The sequence below is a fragment of the Ceratina calcarata genome, unplaced genomic scaffold (assembly GCF_001652005.2).
Source record: "Ceratina calcarata isolate Rehan_Ccalc_2016 unplaced genomic scaffold, ASM165200v1 scaffold162.2, whole genome shotgun sequence".
NCBI lineage: Eukaryota > Metazoa > Arthropoda > Insecta > Hymenoptera > Apidae > Ceratina > Ceratina calcarata.
The window spans coordinates 1,046,032-1,068,546 of NW_017137499.1; the positions used below are offsets into that span (position 1 = coordinate 1,046,032).

Below are 22,515 nucleotides of genomic sequence, written 5' to 3' on the forward strand. Positions count from 1 at the left end.
TCCTCATTCCATTAATCCTGAGGTTAGCTACTTGAAATCTGTATTCGAGCCGGACTACTATTGACATCAATATCATCTGTTTCGAAAAACCTTGCAAAAATCTCGGAAAAATCGAAAACTTTTTGTTGTTGTTTATTATTAGCAATGTTCTTCCGACGTCTGATTTCTTTTTAAAAAATGCGTTTCTAAAGTGCATAAACTTTTGGGATTGACTGTATAGCCAATACATCCTTAACTAAAAACATGTATTCAACGGAGTGAGCGATACATTTAAGTAGTATAAGATGGCATTAGTCAGACGTTATACGTTATTATTTTCAAAATTACAAAAGGTCTCTAAATTGGCACTTCAAAGCACATTCTAACTTCTATTTTTTTTCATATGGGGAATTGAATAAACAATAAAATGTTTTAAAGTAGTAGAATGCACTTTTATCCGGCAATAAGAGAACCGTTTCCCAGCTAATACTAATCAGCTATCACATATGCAGGCATTCTAGTAACACGTAGTCAGTATACACGGTACACTTAGCCGACGGGAAGTCGTAACTGCCGCGTAGGCGGCCGATTTAACGACGAGTGAATAATTATGGGGCTTTACGGTCCGATGCAGGAGAGGTTTGGCGAATGGAAGAGCACCACTATGCTCGTAGTTATATTTATGAGCCGACGATGACGGCAATTTCGGTCATAGAACCGACGGCGAAACTGTTGCTAATCGAGTCGCGTCTCGCGATTCCCGTTCTTCCTTTCGAACGGAGATTTATCTCTCTTCGAAGAGTCTTAAAAGAACACTATCGCAATCATATTTCTCTCTCTCTCTCTCTCTATCAACATAAAAAGATATCTTCCCGTAGGGTGACCTGCGCCATGAATTTGTCACACGGTCATCAATTAGAATTATTAATCACATTTTTACTATTCTAAAAATATTTCCTAGCTATTTTAAATAATAATCGATTACATAATTAACTCGATGATACCGGAGTTTAACCAAAGACAGTCTCTCTCGCTTGGCACAGAGATGGGTTAAATTCTAACGTACGATTTCGTGTACCCCCACCATCTCACGGTTAGGATTAAACGGAAAGTGGGAGCTAGATAAGTTCGTTCCTCGGGTGCGAGCATTTATAATTAAATGGCGTTGTTACTTATTACATCGAAGTTCGCGAAGAAGCGAGGCGGGGAGATTGTTAGGCTGCGGTTACTCGGATAATCTTCTTCATAATGTATATCGTTAGAAGAAACGATGCCGAACGAGCTCTCACTATGCTCTCTTCTAAATATGATATTACTTGAGTAAAAAGAAACTATAGCTACGCCTTGAGAAATATAACGAAAGTTAAATAACTCCGTGGAACTTATCATTAGTGGAATTAGAGGATAATGAATATAATTTTACTTGCTGAACACATTCTTTGACAAGTCAAATAAGTAATGAACAGAGAAAAAATTTATGAGATATTTTCCTACCTTATAAAAGAGTTAGACATGAATCTCTTGAAAGCCTCTCTTCACAATTTACAACGTCCAACTACATACTGTATAAGCTCGACTCCTGTCTTGTTTCCATACAAATACTTGAGAACTATTCATGACTGCAAAACAGAGCAGCGAGCTTTACTTTCCGTTCATTAACTAAGTCGCGTTCTATCGCGCGGGGCAACATAAGTCGTGGGGCTGTCGGAAAAGTCGATATCGAAAGGCACGGAGGGCAGGTGGTACGCGGGCGGGGGTGGCGTGCGTCGCAAGGGTGTCGAACGCCCAGGTCTCGTGACAAATAGAAGCTTTGTGCCGCGACAATGGGGAGTTTATTTCCGGGCCGGCTGGGGCTACAATGTAGGCACTATACTGTAATTAAATTCCCAAACCCAAGGATTCGGAGGTTATAGAGGACCCGAAGGTAGAATAGAGAAAGGGGTTGGAGCGAGCGAGACCGGCGGTGAATTTTCGGCTGGCAGTAGACAGGGCGGTGGAAGGGAGGAAGGGGAAAAGCAGAACCTTAGCATATTGCATACTGACCGGTCCGCAACGGTTTGGGTTTCTCGTGGCTGACGCCATATTGTTTGCTCTACGTTCATTCCTTCCTACCTAACCACCGCCTTCCCTTCTACATGCACGGCTTAAGCTTCAGGCCAAGATGAAACGAATTCCACCTACGAATATCTTTGTCGACGCGTGCATTGTGATCGGTAGATTAGTCCTATTCGGCTAGTACTAGCTTCGTTTCCTTTGGATCTGGATCCAGGAGAGCTTCCGGTTCGACTACTATCCGAAGAACAGAATCCGAACTATTTCGATTTCGGTGAACTTCTAATGTATCCACAGACGTATAACTATAAGTAAACGTTCGTAGAGAGTAGAATGTCATTCTGTCGGTCATCAATTAGAATTATTAATCACATTTTTACTATTCTAAAAATATTTCCTAGCTATTTTAAATAATAATCGATTACATAATTAACTCGATGATACCGGAGTTTAACCAAAGACAGTCTCTCTCGCTTGGCACAGAGATGGGTTAAATTCTAACGTACGATTTCGTGTACCCCCACCATCTCACGGTTAGGATTAAACGGAAAGTGGGAGCTAGATAAGTTCGTTCCTCGGGTGCGAGCATTTATAATTAAATGGCGTTGTTACTTATTACATCGAAGTTCGCGAAGAAGCGAGGCGGGGAGATTGTTAGGCTGCGGTTACTCGGATAATCTTCTTCATAATGTATATCGTTAGAAGAAACGATGCCGAACGAGCTCTCACTATGCTCTCTTCTAAATATGATATTACTTGAGTAAAAAGAAACTATAGCTACGCCTTGAGAAATATAACGAAAGTTAAATAACTCCGTGGAACTTATCATTAGTGGAATTAGAGGATAATGAATATAATTTTACTTGCTGAACACATTCTTTGACAAGTCAAATAAGTAATGAACAGAGAAAAAATTTATGAGATATTTTCCTACCTTATAAAAGAGTTAGACATGAATCTCTTGAAAGCCTCTCTTCACAATTTACAACGTCCAACTACATACTGTATAAGCTCGACTCCTGTCTTGTTTCCATACAAATACTTGAGAACTATTCATGACTGCAAAACAGAGCAGCGAGCTTTACTTTCCGTTCATTAACTAAGTCGCGTTCTATCGCGCGGGGCAACATAAGTCGTGGGGCTGTCGGAAAAGTCGATATCGAAAGGCACGGAGGGCAGGTGGTACGCGGGCGGGGGTGGCGTGCGTCGCAAGGGTGTCGAACGCCCAGGTCTCGTGACAAATAGAAGCTTTGTGCCGCGACAATGGGGAGTTTATTTCCGGGCCGGCTGGGGCTACAATGTAGGCACTATACTGTAATTAAATTCCCAAACCCAAGGATTCGGAGGTTATAGAGGACCCGAAGGTAGAATAGAGAAAGGGGTTGGAGCGAGCGAGACCGGCGGTGAATTTTCGGCTGGCAGTAGACAGGGCGGTGGAAGGGAGGAAGGGGAAAAGCAGAACCTTAGCATATTGCATACTGACCGGTCCGCAACGGTTTGGGTTTCTCGTGGCTGACGCCATATTGTTTGCTCTACGTTCATTCCTTCCTACCTAACCACCGCCTTCCCTTCTACATGCACGGCTTAAGCTTCAGGCCAAGATGAAACGAATTCCACCTACGAATATCTTTGTCGACGCGTGCATTGTGATCGGTAGATTAGTCCTATTCGGCTAGTACTAGCTTCGTTTCCTTTGGATCTGGATCCAGGAGAGCTTCCGGTTCGACTACTATCCGAAGAACAGAATCCGAACTATTTCGATTTCGGTGAACTTCTAATGTATCCACAGACGTATAACTATAAGTAAACGTTCGTAGAGAGTAGAATGTCATTCTGAGAAAACGAAATAAAAAATTTCGAAAAAATTATATGTATTGAGGACGAGAGAATTTGAATTTTCCACAAGTATTTGCGTAATCTATGATCGGATCGAGTATTCTACGACCGACCGCATCTTTTCTCGGGAAACAGCTGAGTAAGCCGAAGCGATAAACAAGCACCGTCGTTAATCCCCCTCTCGATCAGGACTTGGTCGTCCTTCGCGGCGGCTTAAGCGTTACACCATATGAAAAGTACATCTTTCTCGCCGCTCCATTTCCATCGGAGTTAATAGCTTAATCGCGCAACCACGCACCGAGTCCCCCGTTCGTTCCCGGAGTTTCTTAAGGAGGGCAACGTCGCCGGGATCACGCGTCCTCGCGAAACGGAGACAGCGCTTTAATGCAGGGCAAACACTCCGTATGGATGTCTGCCGAAGCAAGGATAGACGGAGGCAGACGAACCGCGGAAACGTCGCAAGAATATGAGAGCGAGAACGAGGAGGAGTGGTTGGCAGAGAAAGAGAAGCGAACGAAAACGTTCGTGCACGGCTTGTCAGGACGGGGTTGGCTAAAATGAAAGTTGGAACCACGGCTTGCCGCAGCAAATCCGGCTTGATTAAAACACCGTAGGAGGAATCCCTTACCCCTTTAGCCACCGGAGTACCCGCCGCCGTCCCCGCGCCAATCCCCGTTTATTTCGACCTTCTTCGGTCGCCAAGGAGCGCGCCAACGTATAATCTTAATGCAGTCTTATACGAAGCGGAACGAGCCTATATTTCATTATAACCCCGCAGTCCTTCCGGAGCCCTTCGCGTGCAACCCTTTCCATTTCGACTACTATAAGCGCGAGACCGACCGGGATTTCGCTTCGAGATATCGTTCCGCGGAAAAGGGGCCCAGATAGAAAACTGGAGGGTGTCGCCGTTTGGAATAGGAACAGGGTGACGCGGGTAGGTATGGGTACTCGGGGTGTAAGTATCGAAACGATGACATTGGCTAAAGTGCCTCGCCGGAACGCTTTCCCTAATCTTTTCCCCATCCTGTCGAAAAACTACAACCCAGCTCCCCGGAGCGACCCACCGAAATTATGACCCATGATCGCGTTTGATAATAAAGATGGTCGTTAAATCAACAAACGGATGGGAACCGAACCCGGTGGAGATCGATAAAATGGTTTATAATCTCGTCTTGACTAACTTCCTCGAAGTAATTAGTAAAAGCTCGAGGGTGATTAAACTCATTGATAATTTTCAAAGGTTTGATTTAGTACGCTTTAGTGTATCGTGGCGATATTAATTTTCGCGGAGAGTGGACATAGAATTTTTATTTGGAGCAATGAAATGCTTGAAATAATTACTTTCTACTTCTCGCGACGAATTTAAAGCTGATGACAATAGTCGGTGGAGTTACCGACCGACAGACGACGAGAGAACCGAGGAAAGTACCATGACTTTAAGCTCGAGGGTTAAAAAGGGAATGTATTTACGACGTTACAATACCCCGTGGGCTAATCCTCGCCTGGAGCTGTACCTAGCTCGGATCGACCCTTCTTCTTGCTCTGAGCATCGCAATTCCGGAGCAGGAAGACAGAAATTTCGAAGATACTGGATTCCCTCATTTCGTTATCCATTAATCCCGATTGAATTCTTAACGAAATAAAAATGATACAACAGCAGAAAGTTTAATTAATCGAATGTCAGGGAAAGCTATTGGAGAGTAAAATGTAGAATTGGACCTGACATGAGGTACATATAATTGATAAAAGAACTATCTGCTTCCGAGAGAATTAGTTCAGGACTGCTCCTACAGCAACAAGGAAGTGTAAAATTTTGTCAAGAGCCGCTCGACAGGCAAATTGCTTGTCAACGATCTCTTTATAATACGAGCTTTAAAGCCCTCGTCCAGGGAACACCTTACCCGAGCTGCCTTTCTTTCTCGAGGCCTAATTGACACGATTTTTATAAACTCCCCTCCGGTTACGGAGGGTTAAGCCTTCTTTTGTATTGCCGCTAACACTTTCAGCCTCAGCCCCTTCTGCAAAAGAGTCCCTTTGTAGCTGAAGAGTGCGACGATGTTCGTGCACAATTATAATTTTCATCCCACGCAAAAATGTCCTCAAACACCGAGAAAGAAGCTTACGCGACGGTACAAACCAAAACAACGAGACGTGCATTACGCACGTCATTATTTCAAGACTCTAAAGGGTGGACGATTTCTATATGCTTATACCCTACAAGGAGTACAAGGCCAAAAGACTTAAATAAAATGCACGGAACTCGCATGAAAATGTCATGCCGCGATTATTTTCCTTCACGTATCAAATTATAAGTTGAAAGAATTCGTAACGAAAAATAATAGGAATACATATTACAACAATGAGTGAATACAGGGTGTCCCAGAACTCCCTTTACGCCCGAAAATGAGGAGGAGCTGAGATGATTTTAAACAACTTTTTCCTTTGCGAAAAAGTTGTCCGAGGCGTGGTTATTGAGTTATTAACAAAAATCCCCGCCCAATCAGAGCGCGAGTATACAAGGCGGGCAGGAGCGCGATAACCGCCTCGCGCGTTGCCGCGCCCGTATGTCGCGCTCGTGACGAGAGCATAGGATTAAAGAAATGTTGCATGCAAAAACGAACTAACAAATTGGTTAAATATCAAAAGAAAGAATGGGATTAGTCGTTACTTACGTTCACTGAACGAAAGTAACATACTGAATGAAATAACTAAGAAATTTACAAATTACAGAGTACGTAAAATTATGAAAAATGCGAAAAAAATCAGAATTGAACTTACTTCTTCGTTGGTCAGTGCATCTGCTCGTCGAAGATCGTCAATGGGTCAATGGGTCGACCTTCGGCATTCGAAGATAGGACACATGGCTCGCAGCAGCTGATGTTTGGAGTAAGTCAATGACCTGCACCCGTCGATTTTTTCCTTATCATCACGATCATTGTCACTTTCCCACTGGCAAATTTTTACAAAACAAAAATTGTCACTTTTACACTTCCCAAATTCACTGCCACTTTTCATTTTACAAATCCACTGTCACATTGCACTTTGCAATTGAAAATTTGTATACACGTTTTCATTTTAATTCTTAGCTCCGATCGGAATACTGTTCGTGGAACAATTCCACTGCCGCTCTCGGATTCTAACTCATTTACGCGTAAATAACGAACATATTAAAATATTCCGTGTTCGTTAAGGCACGCACCGTTCTGTTTAGTTACGCAAGGCGAAGTCAACTGATCGCTCGCTCGAAGATTTTCTTCCAGAAAATCTTTCCCCACTCGAGGGATAAGTTCGTTAGAGAAAATGTGTTTGTATTTTTCAACTAAACCCGACCTTCGTTTCTTTGTCGTCCTTAAAAATTCTTCACGTGCAGAACACTCGAACCGATGACAAGAGACAGTCCTCAGACTTACACTTACCAGATGCCAAGACCGAATTGTCATACACATCCTGCTGAGTGGGGAAAAATTTCCTGGAAGAAAATCTTCGAGCGAGCGATCAGTTGGCTTCGCCTTGCGTTACTAAACAGAACGGTGCGTGCCTTAACGAACACGGAATATTTTAATATGTTCGTTATTTACGCGTAAATGAGTTAGAATCCGAGAACGGTAGTGGAATTGTTCCGCGAACAGTATTCCGATCGGAGCTAAGAATTAAAATGAAAACGTGTATACAAATTTTCAATTGCAAAGTGCAATGTGACAGTGGATTTGTAAAATGAAAAGTGGCAGTGAATTTGGGAAGTGTAAAAGTGACAATTTTTGTTTTGTAAAAATTTGCCAGTGGGAAAGTGACAATGATCGTGATGATAAGGAAAAAATCGACGGGTGCAGGTCATTGACTTACTCCAAACATCAGCTGCTGCGAGCCATGTGTCCTATCTTCGAATGCCGAAGGTCGACCCATTGACCCATTGACGATCTTCGACGAGCAGATGCACTGACCAACGAAGAAGTAAGTTCAATTCTGATTTTTTTCGCATTTTTCATAATTTTACGTACTCTGTAATTTGTAAATTTCTTAGTTATTTCATTCAGTATGTTACTTTCGTTCAGTGAACGTAAGTAACGACTAATCCCTTTCTTTCTTTTGATATTTAACCAATTTGTTAGTTCGTTTTTGCATGCAACATTTCTTTAATCCTATGCTCTCGTCACGAGCGCGACATACGGGCGCGGCAACGCACGAGGCGGTTATCGCGCTCCTGCCCGCCTTGTATAGTCGCGCTCTGATTGGGCGGGGATTTTTGTTAATAACTCAATAACCACGCCTCGGACAACTTTTTCGCAAAGGAAAAAGTTGTTTAAAATCATCTCAGCTCCTCCTCATTTTCGGGCGTAAAGGGAGTTCTGGGACACCCTGTATATGATGAATGCATGATAATAGGAAGAATTTAAAAGATTGGTACATCGTACATGTAAATTGTATATAAGTGGGTGAAGAGGTTGGTAGATTAAAGTGTGAATAAAAGTGTACGGAACGAAACGAATGATCAAAAGACGATTCGATTTATTTTAAGCCTATTTACCCTAAAGGGGTGCGTTTTAACGTCAAAGTCGTTCCCTATAGGTTTTATGGGTTACGAGAACTTCAAATTGAGAGTCACTGACGTAAATATAGGTACAGGGGTGAAAACAGGGTGCGCATTCCAAAGCCTTGGATCTAGGTATCCTCGCGCATTCATTCATAAAAATTCACTCAACCGCGTGGCTACTCCCACCGAGAGAGAATTGGAGGGTTCGTTCCAACCCCGATCATGTGCATCAGCAGTATGACAGCTCGACGAAGTTACTGTGCCTCGTCTTTCCAGCTCTACTTTCAAAGCAATACCATCTTGCAGAAATAAAAATCAATCCATGTCAAAAAATTGTTTCACAATCACAAAATTATTCTCGGTTTGGAAGGAAGAATGAAAATTTAAAATGGAAAACTTTTTGAAATAAAGCTTTTATCTATATCGCGAAATTATTGAATACGAAATTACCCTCTTTATATTTAATAATAGTATTAATTTACTTGCAGTTTAATTTGTTTCATTAATTCTTATATAAAGAATTGAGTGAGCTGAATTGCGAGGGGTAGCAATACTGGTGGCACCCTCTTTGGATGTTCTCTCCAGGCTCAAGAGACTCTACGTTTTTATTGATTTCTCGAATCATATATCTTTATTACTTGTATTTTGCAAGTTTGCACAAAAATATATCAAAAATAAATCAAATATGTCTTAGTTTAATCGATCACTATTCATGAACAGAGGACTCTTAAATGAGCGTTGATTTTTTTGTATCGGTTTGGCCCTTGAACGTGAGAAACAAGAATCTATTAGGTGACAGATCTAATCGTACACCGATGATTTGATCTTACGTTGAATTTATCTTATTCGCAGTCTCACAGAACCCCTTGGCCTCCTTCCTTATGCGCGCCGTAGGTTAAATAGCTAACTTCGTACAACTATCCCCATAGATTATGATTATTGTGGAGGAAAGCTCTGATTTATGCAATTATCATAAATTCAGTTCCACCCACTGCCTTGCGTATGCTCAAGACGCCTCGGCCGTGGTCCCATTCATAGGATTTCAATAGCAAATTATTTTACCATAAAGCACGTGCTATAGTCTAGAATAGAACGTCATTCAGAAAATTTAAACAAACGCGACCTATCTCTGTCATTAACTACAGAATGAAAATATTTTTTTAACGAAGTTAGAAAATATGAAATGCAAAATTTGGAAATTTGAAATCAAAATGTCGTTCAAATGTATAATAAAAGAGCCTCCAGTATTATATTTTATAATGATGCTTACAAATTAGACATGAAGTCACTGCAGCAATAATAGGATTACAAATCCTATCTTTATTTAATAAATTAAATTCAAAGATTGTAATGTGCAATATTCTTTAAGCATTATTTAAAATCGATTCTTGAACATGTACCAATTCAAAGTAATTCCACATCTAACTTACAATTTGTCGGTAACACCGTTGAAGGGTGGATATTTTCTACGGGATGAAAATACCTACCCCTCGGTAATCTGCCTTACCGATAAATGTGACCTTGTGCCGGTACGATAGCAAGGGTAGATCCAAAACCACCCCTGGATGAGATATCCACGAGGTGGAGGATAACCATCGCTGATAAGAACGTACCCGATAACAGTGTCGGTAATCATTTACCCTAAATCGTCTGATTAGTTTAAGATTTCATTTTGGATTAGGAATTTTGTAAAAGGAATGCAAGATTTACTTACATATCACTCATTAATTTCTTAACACAGTGAGACATTATAATGATCAACCGACAGCCGATGTCTGACCATATAACGCCTGTTACTACTGACTGGTATTACTACTCTAGTCGTGAATTTTACGCAGTATGCTTTAAGGGACGAATTCTATGATAATGATAACAATCTCAAAAATTTTCTAATTATCAACAGTCCAAATAATATAGCGATTTTTATAAAAATATCGTTAAATAGACTTCAGTAGAGATGAAAGTTTATAACGAAAATAATAAATGTTTCAAACAACATTTTTATAAGTTGTTGTAACTTCAGAACATAAGCATGCACGAGTGCAGCTTATTAAAAAATACGAACGTAAATGGATTTTCACGAAACGACCTACAATATCGTCGGATTTAAGTATTGAACGTGCGGACAATTTTGTACGGTTAGAGGAAATTCCTTTCCTCTCCAATTACGCAGTTCAAACTTCGCGAACTTCGTCGGCGAATCTCAGTAGGGAAAAGGTTCGAAACTCCTCAAGAAACTTTAAAAATCGTTATTTTACAGGAAAGCTGAAGCCTCCCCTACCGAGTTACGCGAATCCCTCCTTGATGACTCCCTGTCGGATAAAATGGATGGAAAAAGAAACAAAAGAGTAATCATACGGCGCGGTGGGGTAGGAAAAAGTTTTTCGATCAAACCAAAATAGATATCTTAGCGCATGTCTGGAAGTATGTAAGAAGATTTTGCAGCACACGATTTCTCAATACGTATTCTATATGAAGTCTATCAAAAATAAATGATTATTATTAATAATGAACATTATTAATAAGGCGAATATTTTAATTTTCAAGTAATACTACGAAGTTAAGCAGGATCTACAATAGTAATTGTGATGTATCAACTGGTTAAAACGAATTGAAAATTATCCGGTCCGCTGCTGCACGGGTTTCAGCTTACGTCCACATTTATACGAATATTAACAACGTCCCACGTGCCGTATGATCAATAAAAAAACCACCACGGTAAAGTAAAACGTCAGCAATTCATACAGTTACAATGGTTTCATTTTACGTATCTCGTCAATCTCATTTTCATTTGTCCCTCTCTTTTTGTTACGCGCAGAAATCTTACACCTCGTCACTCTTCATCCATTTTATAAGAGTTTAATGTCGCGTGTAATCGAACCTGCTTCGCGGAAACAGAAAGTACACTCCGCGATACTTCGTAACGTTTAAATACAATAAATGTAAAAGATAGCTCGCAAGTTAACAACTGCAAATATTTAATTTAGCACTGTTTATTTTACTACTACGTAGAAGCTATGATATGAAAACATGTTTTGTAAAAAACATATTTTGATACGGTGCTACTCTCAAATGTTTTCATTGAGATGATATCAAGAATAATTTCTACGTTCCCGGGTGAAAGAGAACTTTTCCAATTAAGAAAGTAGATAAAACTTTATACACATTTTCAATTGATTTGACTAAAAAAAATTATTCAGGGAAATATGTTTCATCAACGTAAAACCGAAGTAATGGAATTATTGACGTTATGTACTATCCAATATTTTATGGAGTATCGTTAAAAAAGAAAAATTCACAAAAAAATTTCTAATCCCATCTATCGTAACTTAAAAAATCAAACATCCTGTTACTGAACATTGCGATGCAAATGATTTGTATAATGTATTATAATTGTGATTTACATAGAAAAGAACGCAACACTGTGAGAAACGATCTACTTATATAGTACCTGAACAATGGAAGTAATTCATTTTATATTTTAATCTTCCCGCGAGAACGTATTCTATGAATACGTGCTATCTTTTTGCACAAACTTAACTTTAATTCCGCGTTTCGTCAAAGAATTGCAAATTGCCGCGGTCGACGCAGCAAAAGTAAGAAAATGTAATTCAGCTTTATGACTTCGCAAATTGAATAACAACCAAAGATTTTTGATAACTTATTCATGCCTCACTTACCTTTTTCGGCGAGGGATGCAGCACGGTTACCGGGACCTGACGAGGGGTTGGAACGAGTGGCGTTTGGGTCGACTCCTTCACGGAATATAGCGGCAATTTTGTCTCTCTGTTGCTCGGCAGCTCTAGCAGGTGCTGTATAGAATGGTTTTGCCTCGTTTTCTTTGACGCCATTCTATCGCAACCGGAAAACAAAAATATAAACCATTGACGTATACATATTAAATAATACCACAAAATCAATATAATATCAAACGGTGGGCGTTTAATGCATTAATTAAGAGTAGACATACATTTCTAATAACATAATTACCGCATGTATCATTCATTAAATTAATTGCGTAACGAAATTTGTGGATGGTTTCGATAATGTATTAATGAAGATCGTCGCAGTGTATCGCTAGGACCATCGTTAATTCGATCAATAATCAATTTCTCTACTCGTTATTTGTACTAAAAACATTTATCAACATTTCGGAAAATTAACATCAGACGAAAATAAAATTTCGCAGGGATATTATACGCGCAGTAATTTTCACCGTTACGCTACTACTTGTAAGCGTAGTATAGAGCGTAGTACAAGTTATAATATAAACATTACGATTACTGTGGGTATCCAAATTTTAACGGTACCCGTAGTGGATCCCTTTTCCAGCGCCGCGCCGCCGCCGCCGCCGTCGTGGAGCTGGATATCGGATAAAACTTTCGCATTTAACTTTTCCGTCCTGCAGGGGAAACGACCAACAAAGCTCATCACCGGAAACTTTTCCGAGACAAAGAGGGACGAACGGGAGGAGAGGAAGACAGAAGATGACGCGCGCCGCGCCGCGACGCTGACCACGATATAAACCTACACACTGCACATGCTCTCTACAACGTTTACACTCGCTATTCCTGCTCAAACCATCATTCATACGAATGTCTGCATTCTTTATTATAATTCTCACGTACGAATGCAGTATAGTACGATGAGAATAAAATAATTAATTAACTGTCCTCTCTTTAAATCGATATTTCATTACATTGCATCTACTGCAATTTATCTGTACTTATTGTTAGTAAATAATCGAAAGTATTTCGGAATTGGAAATCATAGAAGACTCTTTCCCTGGACAGTGAAATGGATTTCTTATATTTTCCTGAACCGGACGAATATCTCCGATAAAAAGCATCCATGAAAGAGAGAAGAGACGATTTTTATCGTACAAGTTGAAACTTATTTTCCAAGAGATCTTTAAGCCACTTCAGGGAACGGACTTACTTTGTCATCATCGTAAGCGGTTTTAGAATTACAAACACTCGGTAGAAAGGATACGATTTTGCCCGGCTGCGCGTGGAGGACGCGAACAAAAAGTAATGTCTCTCGATGGCTTGAACCGGGGACATCGCGACGAGCGTGTGTACGTGCATTTAAAGTTACTAGCACATCCTGCTGCTGTACGGCGCGCTTGTCGGCCAGCAGCAGCAGCAGCAGCAGCAACGACGGGGTGGTTTCACCCCGCCGCGAAACTTTGTTCTCCGGCATGTTTACGCACGCGCCAGGTCGTCCACACACACTCTCGGCCAAGTGCACTTACAGTTACGCACGGTGTCGATGAATATTACGACCGTGACCTTACCGGCCCAATTGGAATAAAAATGCTGAAAGAGTTCTCGAAAACAATTGGCCTTAATTAACTGTGATTAACCGTTGCTTATGAACTTATTGAAAAGAATGGTATCGACAACGTTTCAGGAACAATGTAATCATTTCTAACCAGTATTTTATTCCATCGTAAGAAACTCAAGAACATACAATTTTTTAACCCTTTCGTACAAAAGGAACTGACTTGCAACTCTGCACTTCATTGCGAATGACGCAGCACACTCTGTCATTCTTCATCAGACGAATAGTAATAAAAATTGAAACTCGTTCCTGCTGCTTTCTTTTTTTTAATGTAAACTGATTAAAGCAAAAAGTCGAACGCGAAGGCACTTCAGTTAATATACATATCTATCACAATTATTATTTCCGGAAGTAATACTTGTTTGATTCCTATTCACATTTTAATTCAATTACCTCGAAGCCAATATTTTATACACGTGTAGGAAAATCAAATGTTCATTTATACGGCTTGCATGGAGTAGAGATGAAATGGGTATTGATTTTTGCATCTTCAATAACAACATGTGAAAATAAAATAGCTACGCGCAATCATCGTTATTTGAGAAAGTTCGCGCTTTCTTAGACCGAAAACTTGGCGGCTAATAGCCGTGCCAGTAATTAATTGGAAAACTTCTCTGGTAACGTTTACGTGCGTTTCGCGCAGTTATTGTGATAAATTGCTTAAATGTAGAAGCAGTATATCAACAGCAACTGCAGTTTAACTACCATTAACATAAAAAGAATCTGATAATGTTCCGAGCAAACTTATTTTTTAGCTACCGTTGAGACAGCGAGGAGATACTATCAAAAAGTAGGAGCGCTTGTGTAATCGTTGGGACAGCGAATGGGGCCCAATGGGACTTAAAACATAGTCGATAATTGCAGACAGACTCCTTGGCAAAACCTCGGAAAAATAAAAATTATTTTTTTTTTAAATAATCATTCCTACTTGGATTTCATTNTAACAATATGGATTTGATTATTCACTCCCACATGCAACGCTGGTACAACAGCGTAATATTTACGAAAACGTTTCATTTCAATTTAGCGGCAACGCGATATTAAAATTGTTCTCGTACAAGAAACGTAAGCACACAGATTGGATGTTGCGCTCGATGATATTTTTAGAGAAATTTTTAATAAACACTCGTCAGCTATTTATCAGACCACGATAGTAAAACCAAAACCTACCATAAAGAGGATGACGAAATAAATTTTCAATGAAACAGCAAGGTCCCATTCCTTTTCCGTCCTTTTCCACTCTACTTCGCTTTGATCAATCTACAGATGTACAACGTGTATATTACCGCTACATTTCTTTGAACATCGTTCCAATTGGAATACGGGAATTAAATAATGGATTATCGATTTCAGCGAATACATCTAATTTCCACGCTTTTCATACATAACGTTATCAAGCCATCAACGTTACTATTTATACGCGTTTTACATTTGGTTAATAATCCATATTATTTGCGACGATTACTGGGCAGCGTTTCATGTAATTTTATTTCCAACAAACGAACTCGTTAACTTACACTTGTGTTTTAAAATGAGTTTTCGTTCATAATTATAAAATTCGTTCTTTTGCCTTCTCTCGTGATACACTATTACAAATAGACCGGGCGTTCGTAACACAAAGAATGGAACAATTTTTTACAGTCTGCTATTGATAGGGGAAATATTTACAGCCACAAGCTGTAGATAGATGTTCTTAAAAATCTTCGTTGCGTGTTAATGCATACTTAAACATTAACTTTAGTTAGCAAAAAGAACGTAGTTTCTTGAAACAACTTTCAAACAGTCTGCCATTTATTTGAGCACAAGACAAGATTGCGCGATCCATGAAAAGCTTATTGGCAGATGGTTTTCTCCAGTACAAGAATAAAGCTTACTTATGTTAGTTAGCAATTAAATCGTATAAGGACAATCGTCTAAGAACAATTTTTTACAATCTGCCAAGCTCAATTTAGGCTAATGTTAGCGTAAAGTTGACGAAATTTCACAAGGCAGACTGTTTGAAAGTTGTTTCAAGAATCTACGTTCTTTTTACTAACTAAAGTTAATGTTTAAGTATGCATTAACACGTAACGAAGATTTTTAAGTACATCTATCTACAGCTTGTGGCTGTAAATATTTCCCCTATCAATGGCAGACTGTAAAAAATTGTTCCATTTTTTGTGTTACGAGCGCCCGAACTAAAATTAACTTTAAATGAAGACATACGTATACTATAATCCAGCTAAATACAATTGAATGCATACGATTTATATCTCGTGTCATTGTCTATTGTGTGTATCTTTTGCATTCGTTCTTCCGACAGTAGCAGGTGAATATCGATTGTTTTCATGTTGTTAATGTATCCAATGCTCCGGGCACTCGAATCAAATGATATGAGGATTTGTATCAATAGGATAGGTAAAGAACACAATTGATTTTGTTTCCCATGAGTCTGCATGTCCATCACTAACTTATGCGTTATATTGATTAGATTGACGTACCATGTCACGCTGAAATTTCTATATTTGCATTGAATAATTCCGATCCCTGTCGACATATTAATTAACAGGTATTCCTATTATTTGTTATTATGTCTTATTTCATGCTATTACTGTATACTAATCAATTAACAATTATACCATCGTTACACCTATCTGTATGACGCAACGATAAATAGCAAAGAAAAGAGGTACCGAAAGATAAGATAAAAAACATAGAGAAAAGAAGAAGAAGAAGAATAAGAAGAGGGAGGTGGCGGAAGGTACGTATTTCAGTCATCCAGCCAACTTTTGCAAGTTTAATGCCCGAGCGCTCGAGTAATTTAACACGACGAAATTAACTTTTCAGTTTTACCAAAGTTTCCTGGCAACTTAACCACGTCTCTGTGTCCCTTTCCAGCGTATCGCGCGTTCTCGCTTCTTCTGGCTTCTTCTACTTCTTCTTCTTCTTCACTCGCGCCCACCCTCCCGTACCAGCACGAACACCCAAGACCAACTTTTAAAGCGCTCACCGTGGTAACAACTGCGTGGCTTAGCGCGAGCTCTACTCAACTATAATTCCACTCTTAAGACCCAAAGTTTACGACGTAAACTTCCTGCCAGCGCGCGCCGCGCCGGTGTCGGCCCGTGCTGATGCCGATACTTCGATTTCGGCGAACGAGAAAAACAAAGACGCGCAATACGGCCGCGACGCAGCGGAAGCGGATGGGACAGGGTGATATCGAAGATTTGTGCGCGGAAACAATTGGCTCACCGCGCAAAGAAAATCCCCAAAAGCGTGATGTTCCAAAACGCGTTCTCTGAGAATTGTGTAACCGGTCACGCCATTCTTTCGTATAATGATACCACGATTGAGAACTGCAAACGTATTCTGTGGATACACCATTCCAAAAATAATTCAATAATTCTTCGTATGAGAACGCCTACACGAATAATAACAAAGAATACAACTTTTAAGATCTATAATCATCTGTCCAATTAAATGAGTCCGAATGTTTGATATGCAATTGAAAAATTATCTATCCATAGAATCAGCGCTTGCCAGAGATTTCCAATTTTCAACTTGAAATCGATATTCCTCGTGCCAGACAGAATTTGTAATTGATCAGGCGTATTAAATAAGGAGCTAATGTTAACACAATTTCCATTTTCGCAAAGTGACTGGCAGAAAAACGATTCTGACTATTGTTGCAACGGGAAAATTGATCGAACCAGAAACCAGTGCTTGCACAGCTTTGCGTGGCTATTATACTCGCACAATTGGCTATCCGTTACTTCCCATTCATCTGTTCCGGCATCCGCAACTCCTCAACGATTTCAAACCTTTTCGCCAGGAGTCAGCACGAAAACTGACTAACGGGTAACCGAAGCTTGAAATATTGTACCCATTACTCACACCGGGACGTCAACTTTCGGTAAATAAAGCCTTTAATAATTAACCGTGCAAATCAACAATTAAAATCGTTTTATACCTTCATTTAGATAAAATATCCGAATTTGTTATACCCTTAGTAATATCTCCTTCTCTCTTATGACAACTACAGTTCCCATAAAGCAAATTCAGCAACTTTGAAGATTGCATTCCCTTTAGATTCAAACTACATGTTAAATACATGTAATGCGTACAAAGACCACATCTGCATACATATTTGCGATCGGTCTGGTAAGCAAACACATCGATCGAACGACATGATTTCAAGTTTCGTCACTATTATTCATTCGCTGAGTCTTTGGTAAACGTGCCCTCGATATAAGAGTTGGGAAAGAAGTCGAGGCATCAAATAAGTTCCATATACGAACTTTGACACAGGTCAGCAATTTCTTATCCAATTTTTATTTAGTATCGAAGTTACAGAAAAGCTATTCGGTATGAAGTTACGAATGGTATAAAATTACGTTTGAAATACTTTCGCTACGCTCTACGCGAGAACGAGATTTACATCTTTATAACTGCGTGGAGGACAAACACTGGCTCCTGCGTGAAAGGAATATTAGTGTACTACATTTTCATGCATTTGTTATTATTGCGAGGAAAATATAATCCGATCGATGGTGACAAACTTTTTTAATTTCATCACGTCGACATTTTACTTTTTAAACAGATTTTTAATTTAACTTTAATTTATTGAACGTATACGTTAGACGTAATAAATTCATCGCTTTTTAAACACCGCGCAGCGTGTTTGTTGTAAAAACATGTGGAAGCGAAATGAAATTCACGGTGTGTTTCACTCGTTGGTAAATGAAAAATCATAAAACAGAAGAAAATTATGATGTTAAAAATTAAGCTTCACACTTCGAAGCCGAGAGATAGAAATATATGTTAAATGCCAGGCGCAAATCAGAAGAACTTGAACGCAGCTCGATATTTTGAATCTATAGGTCACCTGCTATCTTAGCATCATACAAAACGAGCTACTTTATCGGAAAAGAAGATGTACTCTATCTCTATACATAAATTATAGTCTCCTAGTCATCTTTTAAGAAGCATACAATAATAACGCTAGCCGCTAGCATGAGCTTTTTGACTGTCTTTGTCTATTGTTAGAGAAGTACGGCACATTTAATCTTTTTGATCAGCGAAGAAAGGGAGCACCGCGAAAGGATAAAAGGCATTAGGACCGAGTCCCTTACGCAATATTCACGCGTATGGAAAAAGCAGTAACGACAACGGAACATCGTATTAACCTGGCACGCGTTCTTGTGAGGCGCAGCATGAGGAAACAACAGGAAACATCCCTGGACTACGACGACGTTGTTGACGACGACGTCAACCTCGACGATGAGACGCACGCGCGTGGAATTGGAGTTGAAAAGCCTTGGACCACGCTCCGGAGGATTCCAAAAGCCCCCGGCCAACAGCCACTTGGCGGAATTCGAAGCACAATGCCAACAACGCGGAATTACACCGCGGAACCGTAATGATAGCGGCTTAATTAGTGCCTCTCTACTTTTTCATGCATCGGACTGCGTCCCAGGTGCTACTAAACGGGGACAGGATATATCATATAACGTGTTAAAGATAGAAGGGAACTGCAGGTGCCCATTGTCTCCTGCGATCGTAATGCAGCCGGCCGCAGATAAGAACCCGGCGTTCGAATAATCGTTCCCAATTTTGCCCGGTGAGTATCGCGGCACCGTTGACAAATTATTATTCGACGGCAACGTAAGGAGGGCGAAACGAGTGAAAGAACTTCTTATGTACTGCACGGCACGTGCATCTCTTTTCATCCCTGACTATAGAGAAGACATTCTGCACTGAATAACCACTGTTTTATGTTCATTTATAATGAAGGAGAAAGAGGATAGTGAACGTTTCATACGTATGGCTTCTCCAATTTTGTTAAATTGAAAACATGACGTTTCATGCCCGCAGGAATATACGAGGTACTTTTTCAGAAAAATTACTGAGCGTAATTCGCGCCGCTTTTTTCCTCAAAATCATTTTGGCTCGTACAGAAGGAACGCTTTGTATTCTTCCGGTATGACATAGATTTTTAACAATTACCCGGCTGGTACGATATTCCGTGTAGCCCCGAGAACACGACGTCAAGTTTAATGCCCGATATCTCGTGCTTCAGTTCATTCTTTTCGAAATCCACCAGTTCGAATTTACTGTTAGCGATTCATATCCAGCTAATCGTTAGCTCTCGAAGAACAGGTACAATGAAAAACCGGCTCTGGCACAGGTGCACGAAAAACACAGTGAAAGTTCTAATTACATTAAAGCGACGCTCTGCAAACACATCGTACATGCATCGATACATTCAATTCGATGGCGACATGAACAATGCAAGCGACAGAAAATATTTAGTTATATTATATTAAAATCATAAACAGAGAAAGTTAAAAGCGGAACGATTGAACACAGTTTTTCAACAATGAACATATTTACCCGTAGAGTGAAACTCGTAGCCGAGAAAAACTCAGGAATTATTTAATAAACACATACATTCACGCGTTTTAGGTTTACTACGTACTATGATAACGCGAAAGAAACAATTGCTCCGGTGTACAAGCACAAAGTTCGCCGGTTCTCGATCAAATCCGCGCAACTACGGGAGCGCAAAACTTTTCGACGCTCATGAAACTTTCGAACGTGCGACCAACGTGTATTGGTAAGTTAACGGTGGAAGGGGTTGGCTCACAGAGGATTAATCTCACATTGAGTCTGCGCGCACGGAATCCCGATAATCAAAAGCGTTGATACTCTCACAACAAGCGACGTTATATAGTGTCTGGTAAATGATCAGCTGACCTATTCCGTCCCCGGAGAAGAGAGAAACACGATATCGCCAGGACACTCGCGACGAATCGAGTAGATTAGAGAACGATTTTCCACCCATTCCCCCTAGCCGACCATTCCAATCCAATCTTTGACTATGGATCACAAACAAGCCGATATGAACGATCCTAAAATCGTTTAAAGGAATGTATGTACGTTCAGTTTGAAATTACAGCGCAAAACTTTGAACACGGTTCTTTGCAATTTTACCGAGGACATCAGTCCTTGAAATAGATCAAACTTTGTACAATACTATAAAATTATCAGAGAGTCGCTTATTTAATTACTTATAATTATAAAAGTAATACATACATGACGTATTTGTTGAAAACTGATTGTCACGATCCAGCAATCCTCGTCAGTCTAAAACACTTGTCGGGCATGATGTCAACGTGTCCACTGAACGTCCCGAGAACCGATTATCGATGTAAACAAACTCGTGACACGATTGTGTAATTTACGGATCATCGTAAGAATATTATAAACGTTCTGGCGCGACTATTTCTTATCTTCGGTTCACGCGTTTCGCGATGTTACGCATTTCGGTTTGTTTCGCCGGGAAAAGAAGCCGACGCACCGTGAGGAACGTAACCGTGGCGATCGCGTCTCGTGTCATGTACCACTTTACTCACCCCACTGTCACCCTTAACACGCGACACGTTTATCGCTGGCACGCGTCCGGTGTTACCGACAGGGGAAACTCGTTACTAGGTTAGAATTCGCTGAAACGGGATCCCCGTGAGCGCACGCTACTCGAAAGCGGTCTCGCTTCTCCCTTCCCTCGGTTCATACACCCTCCCACCCTCTCTCATTTCTCTCTCCCATCGCTCCTAGTTTCCAGGATCTCGGGAAAACTTTGCTGGAAAGCGGCAGGCGGCAAGCGAGCCACGGTGGGGGGTTGACAGATACACCCCATCCAGAGTTTGAGTAGGGGAAACGATTCCCCAGCCCCGGTACTCTTTGTCTCTGTGTGTAAGCATGAACGCGGTAAATAAAAAAGTTTCAAGTCACTCGCGAATCCGGCGGCCAGCAATGCGCAGGAACCAACATGGCGGATTACTTCGCAAAAGTTTCTTGGAACACCTACGAATTCCCGAACGGCAGCCACCGGCGAAAGGGAAGTACTTACTCCGGGAGTAATTGAACCGCGCAACCGAGAAGATTAATACGCAATTGAAAGACAACTCTGATACTTTTAACGGCCCATGGAGATTGATCGGAGGCGAAACAGATTGCCGATGAACTCGTTCGGGAGAAGAGCGATTGCCAGTAGTATAGGATCGAATATGGTCAGACGGGCAGATACCGAACGTACATAAATAGATCCGGACGACATGGAGAAACGTAAAGAATTCGTCGGTCGTTTGAAATTCGAATTCGCGATTAGGATTCCACGAATTGCATCGGATGGGACTGTTTCGAATCACGGGACGTTACGCGTTCTTCGATACGCGTCAAGAAGTTGTCGCTGTATCGGAAATCTTTACAGTTCCTCATCAAACTTTATTATTGGATCGTAGCCCTGTTTGCAGTTTCATAAGTCTCGGCTACACAAGTTTCCCCTAACTTTCCGCATCTGGGATGGAAGTCACGCGAACGTGAGTTACACGTGGCGTGAACGTAGAGAAGAGCGCGGCATCGTTCGAGTGCAACGCGACAACTGTTCAACGCGAGGAAGCGTCAAACCGAATAGTTTTCGGCAGCCGACTGGTTGGACCGGCCGAACTTTGGAAAGTGCATACTCTCGATACATGCGATGATTCCCTCCTCATAGTCGGAGGCTGTCTATTTGCGGAGGTAGCCGTACCTGGTTGCCTGCCGTCTGCCCTCGTGGGAGTCAGCTAAGGGAAATCAATATCTCACTAGGGGTAGAGAATACGAGAAAGAGAGAGAGATGAAGTAACGAGAGTAGGAGTCGGCGAAGGAAAAGTAGGAGAAAGAGAAGGTAAAGAGAAGACGTAGGTGGAGGAGGAGAAGTCGGTAGGCGCGTAAGAGGTGGAAGAGGGTAGGTG

General features: G+C 40.7%; 1 protein-coding gene across 3 annotated transcripts in view; it reads right to left on the reverse strand.

Moving 5' to 3' along the window:
• Positions 1 to 22,451, reverse strand: part of LOC108632619 (mucin-5AC) — a 262,219-nt gene extending 239,768 nt beyond the window's left edge. For all 3 annotated transcript variants that reach the window (XM_026819804.1, XM_026819803.1, XM_026819802.1), the window contains exons 1-2: positions 20,816 to 22,451; positions 12,079 to 12,250 (exon numbers count right to left, since the gene is read on the reverse strand). In XM_026819804.1, the coding sequence (XP_026675605.1) occupies positions 12,079 to 12,249 (171 nt within the window). In that variant the 5' untranslated portion in view covers position 12,250; positions 20,816 to 22,451. The remainder of the gene's footprint in view (positions 1 to 12,078; positions 12,251 to 20,815) is intronic.
• Between the last annotated feature and the right edge of the window lie 64 nt (positions 22,452 to 22,515).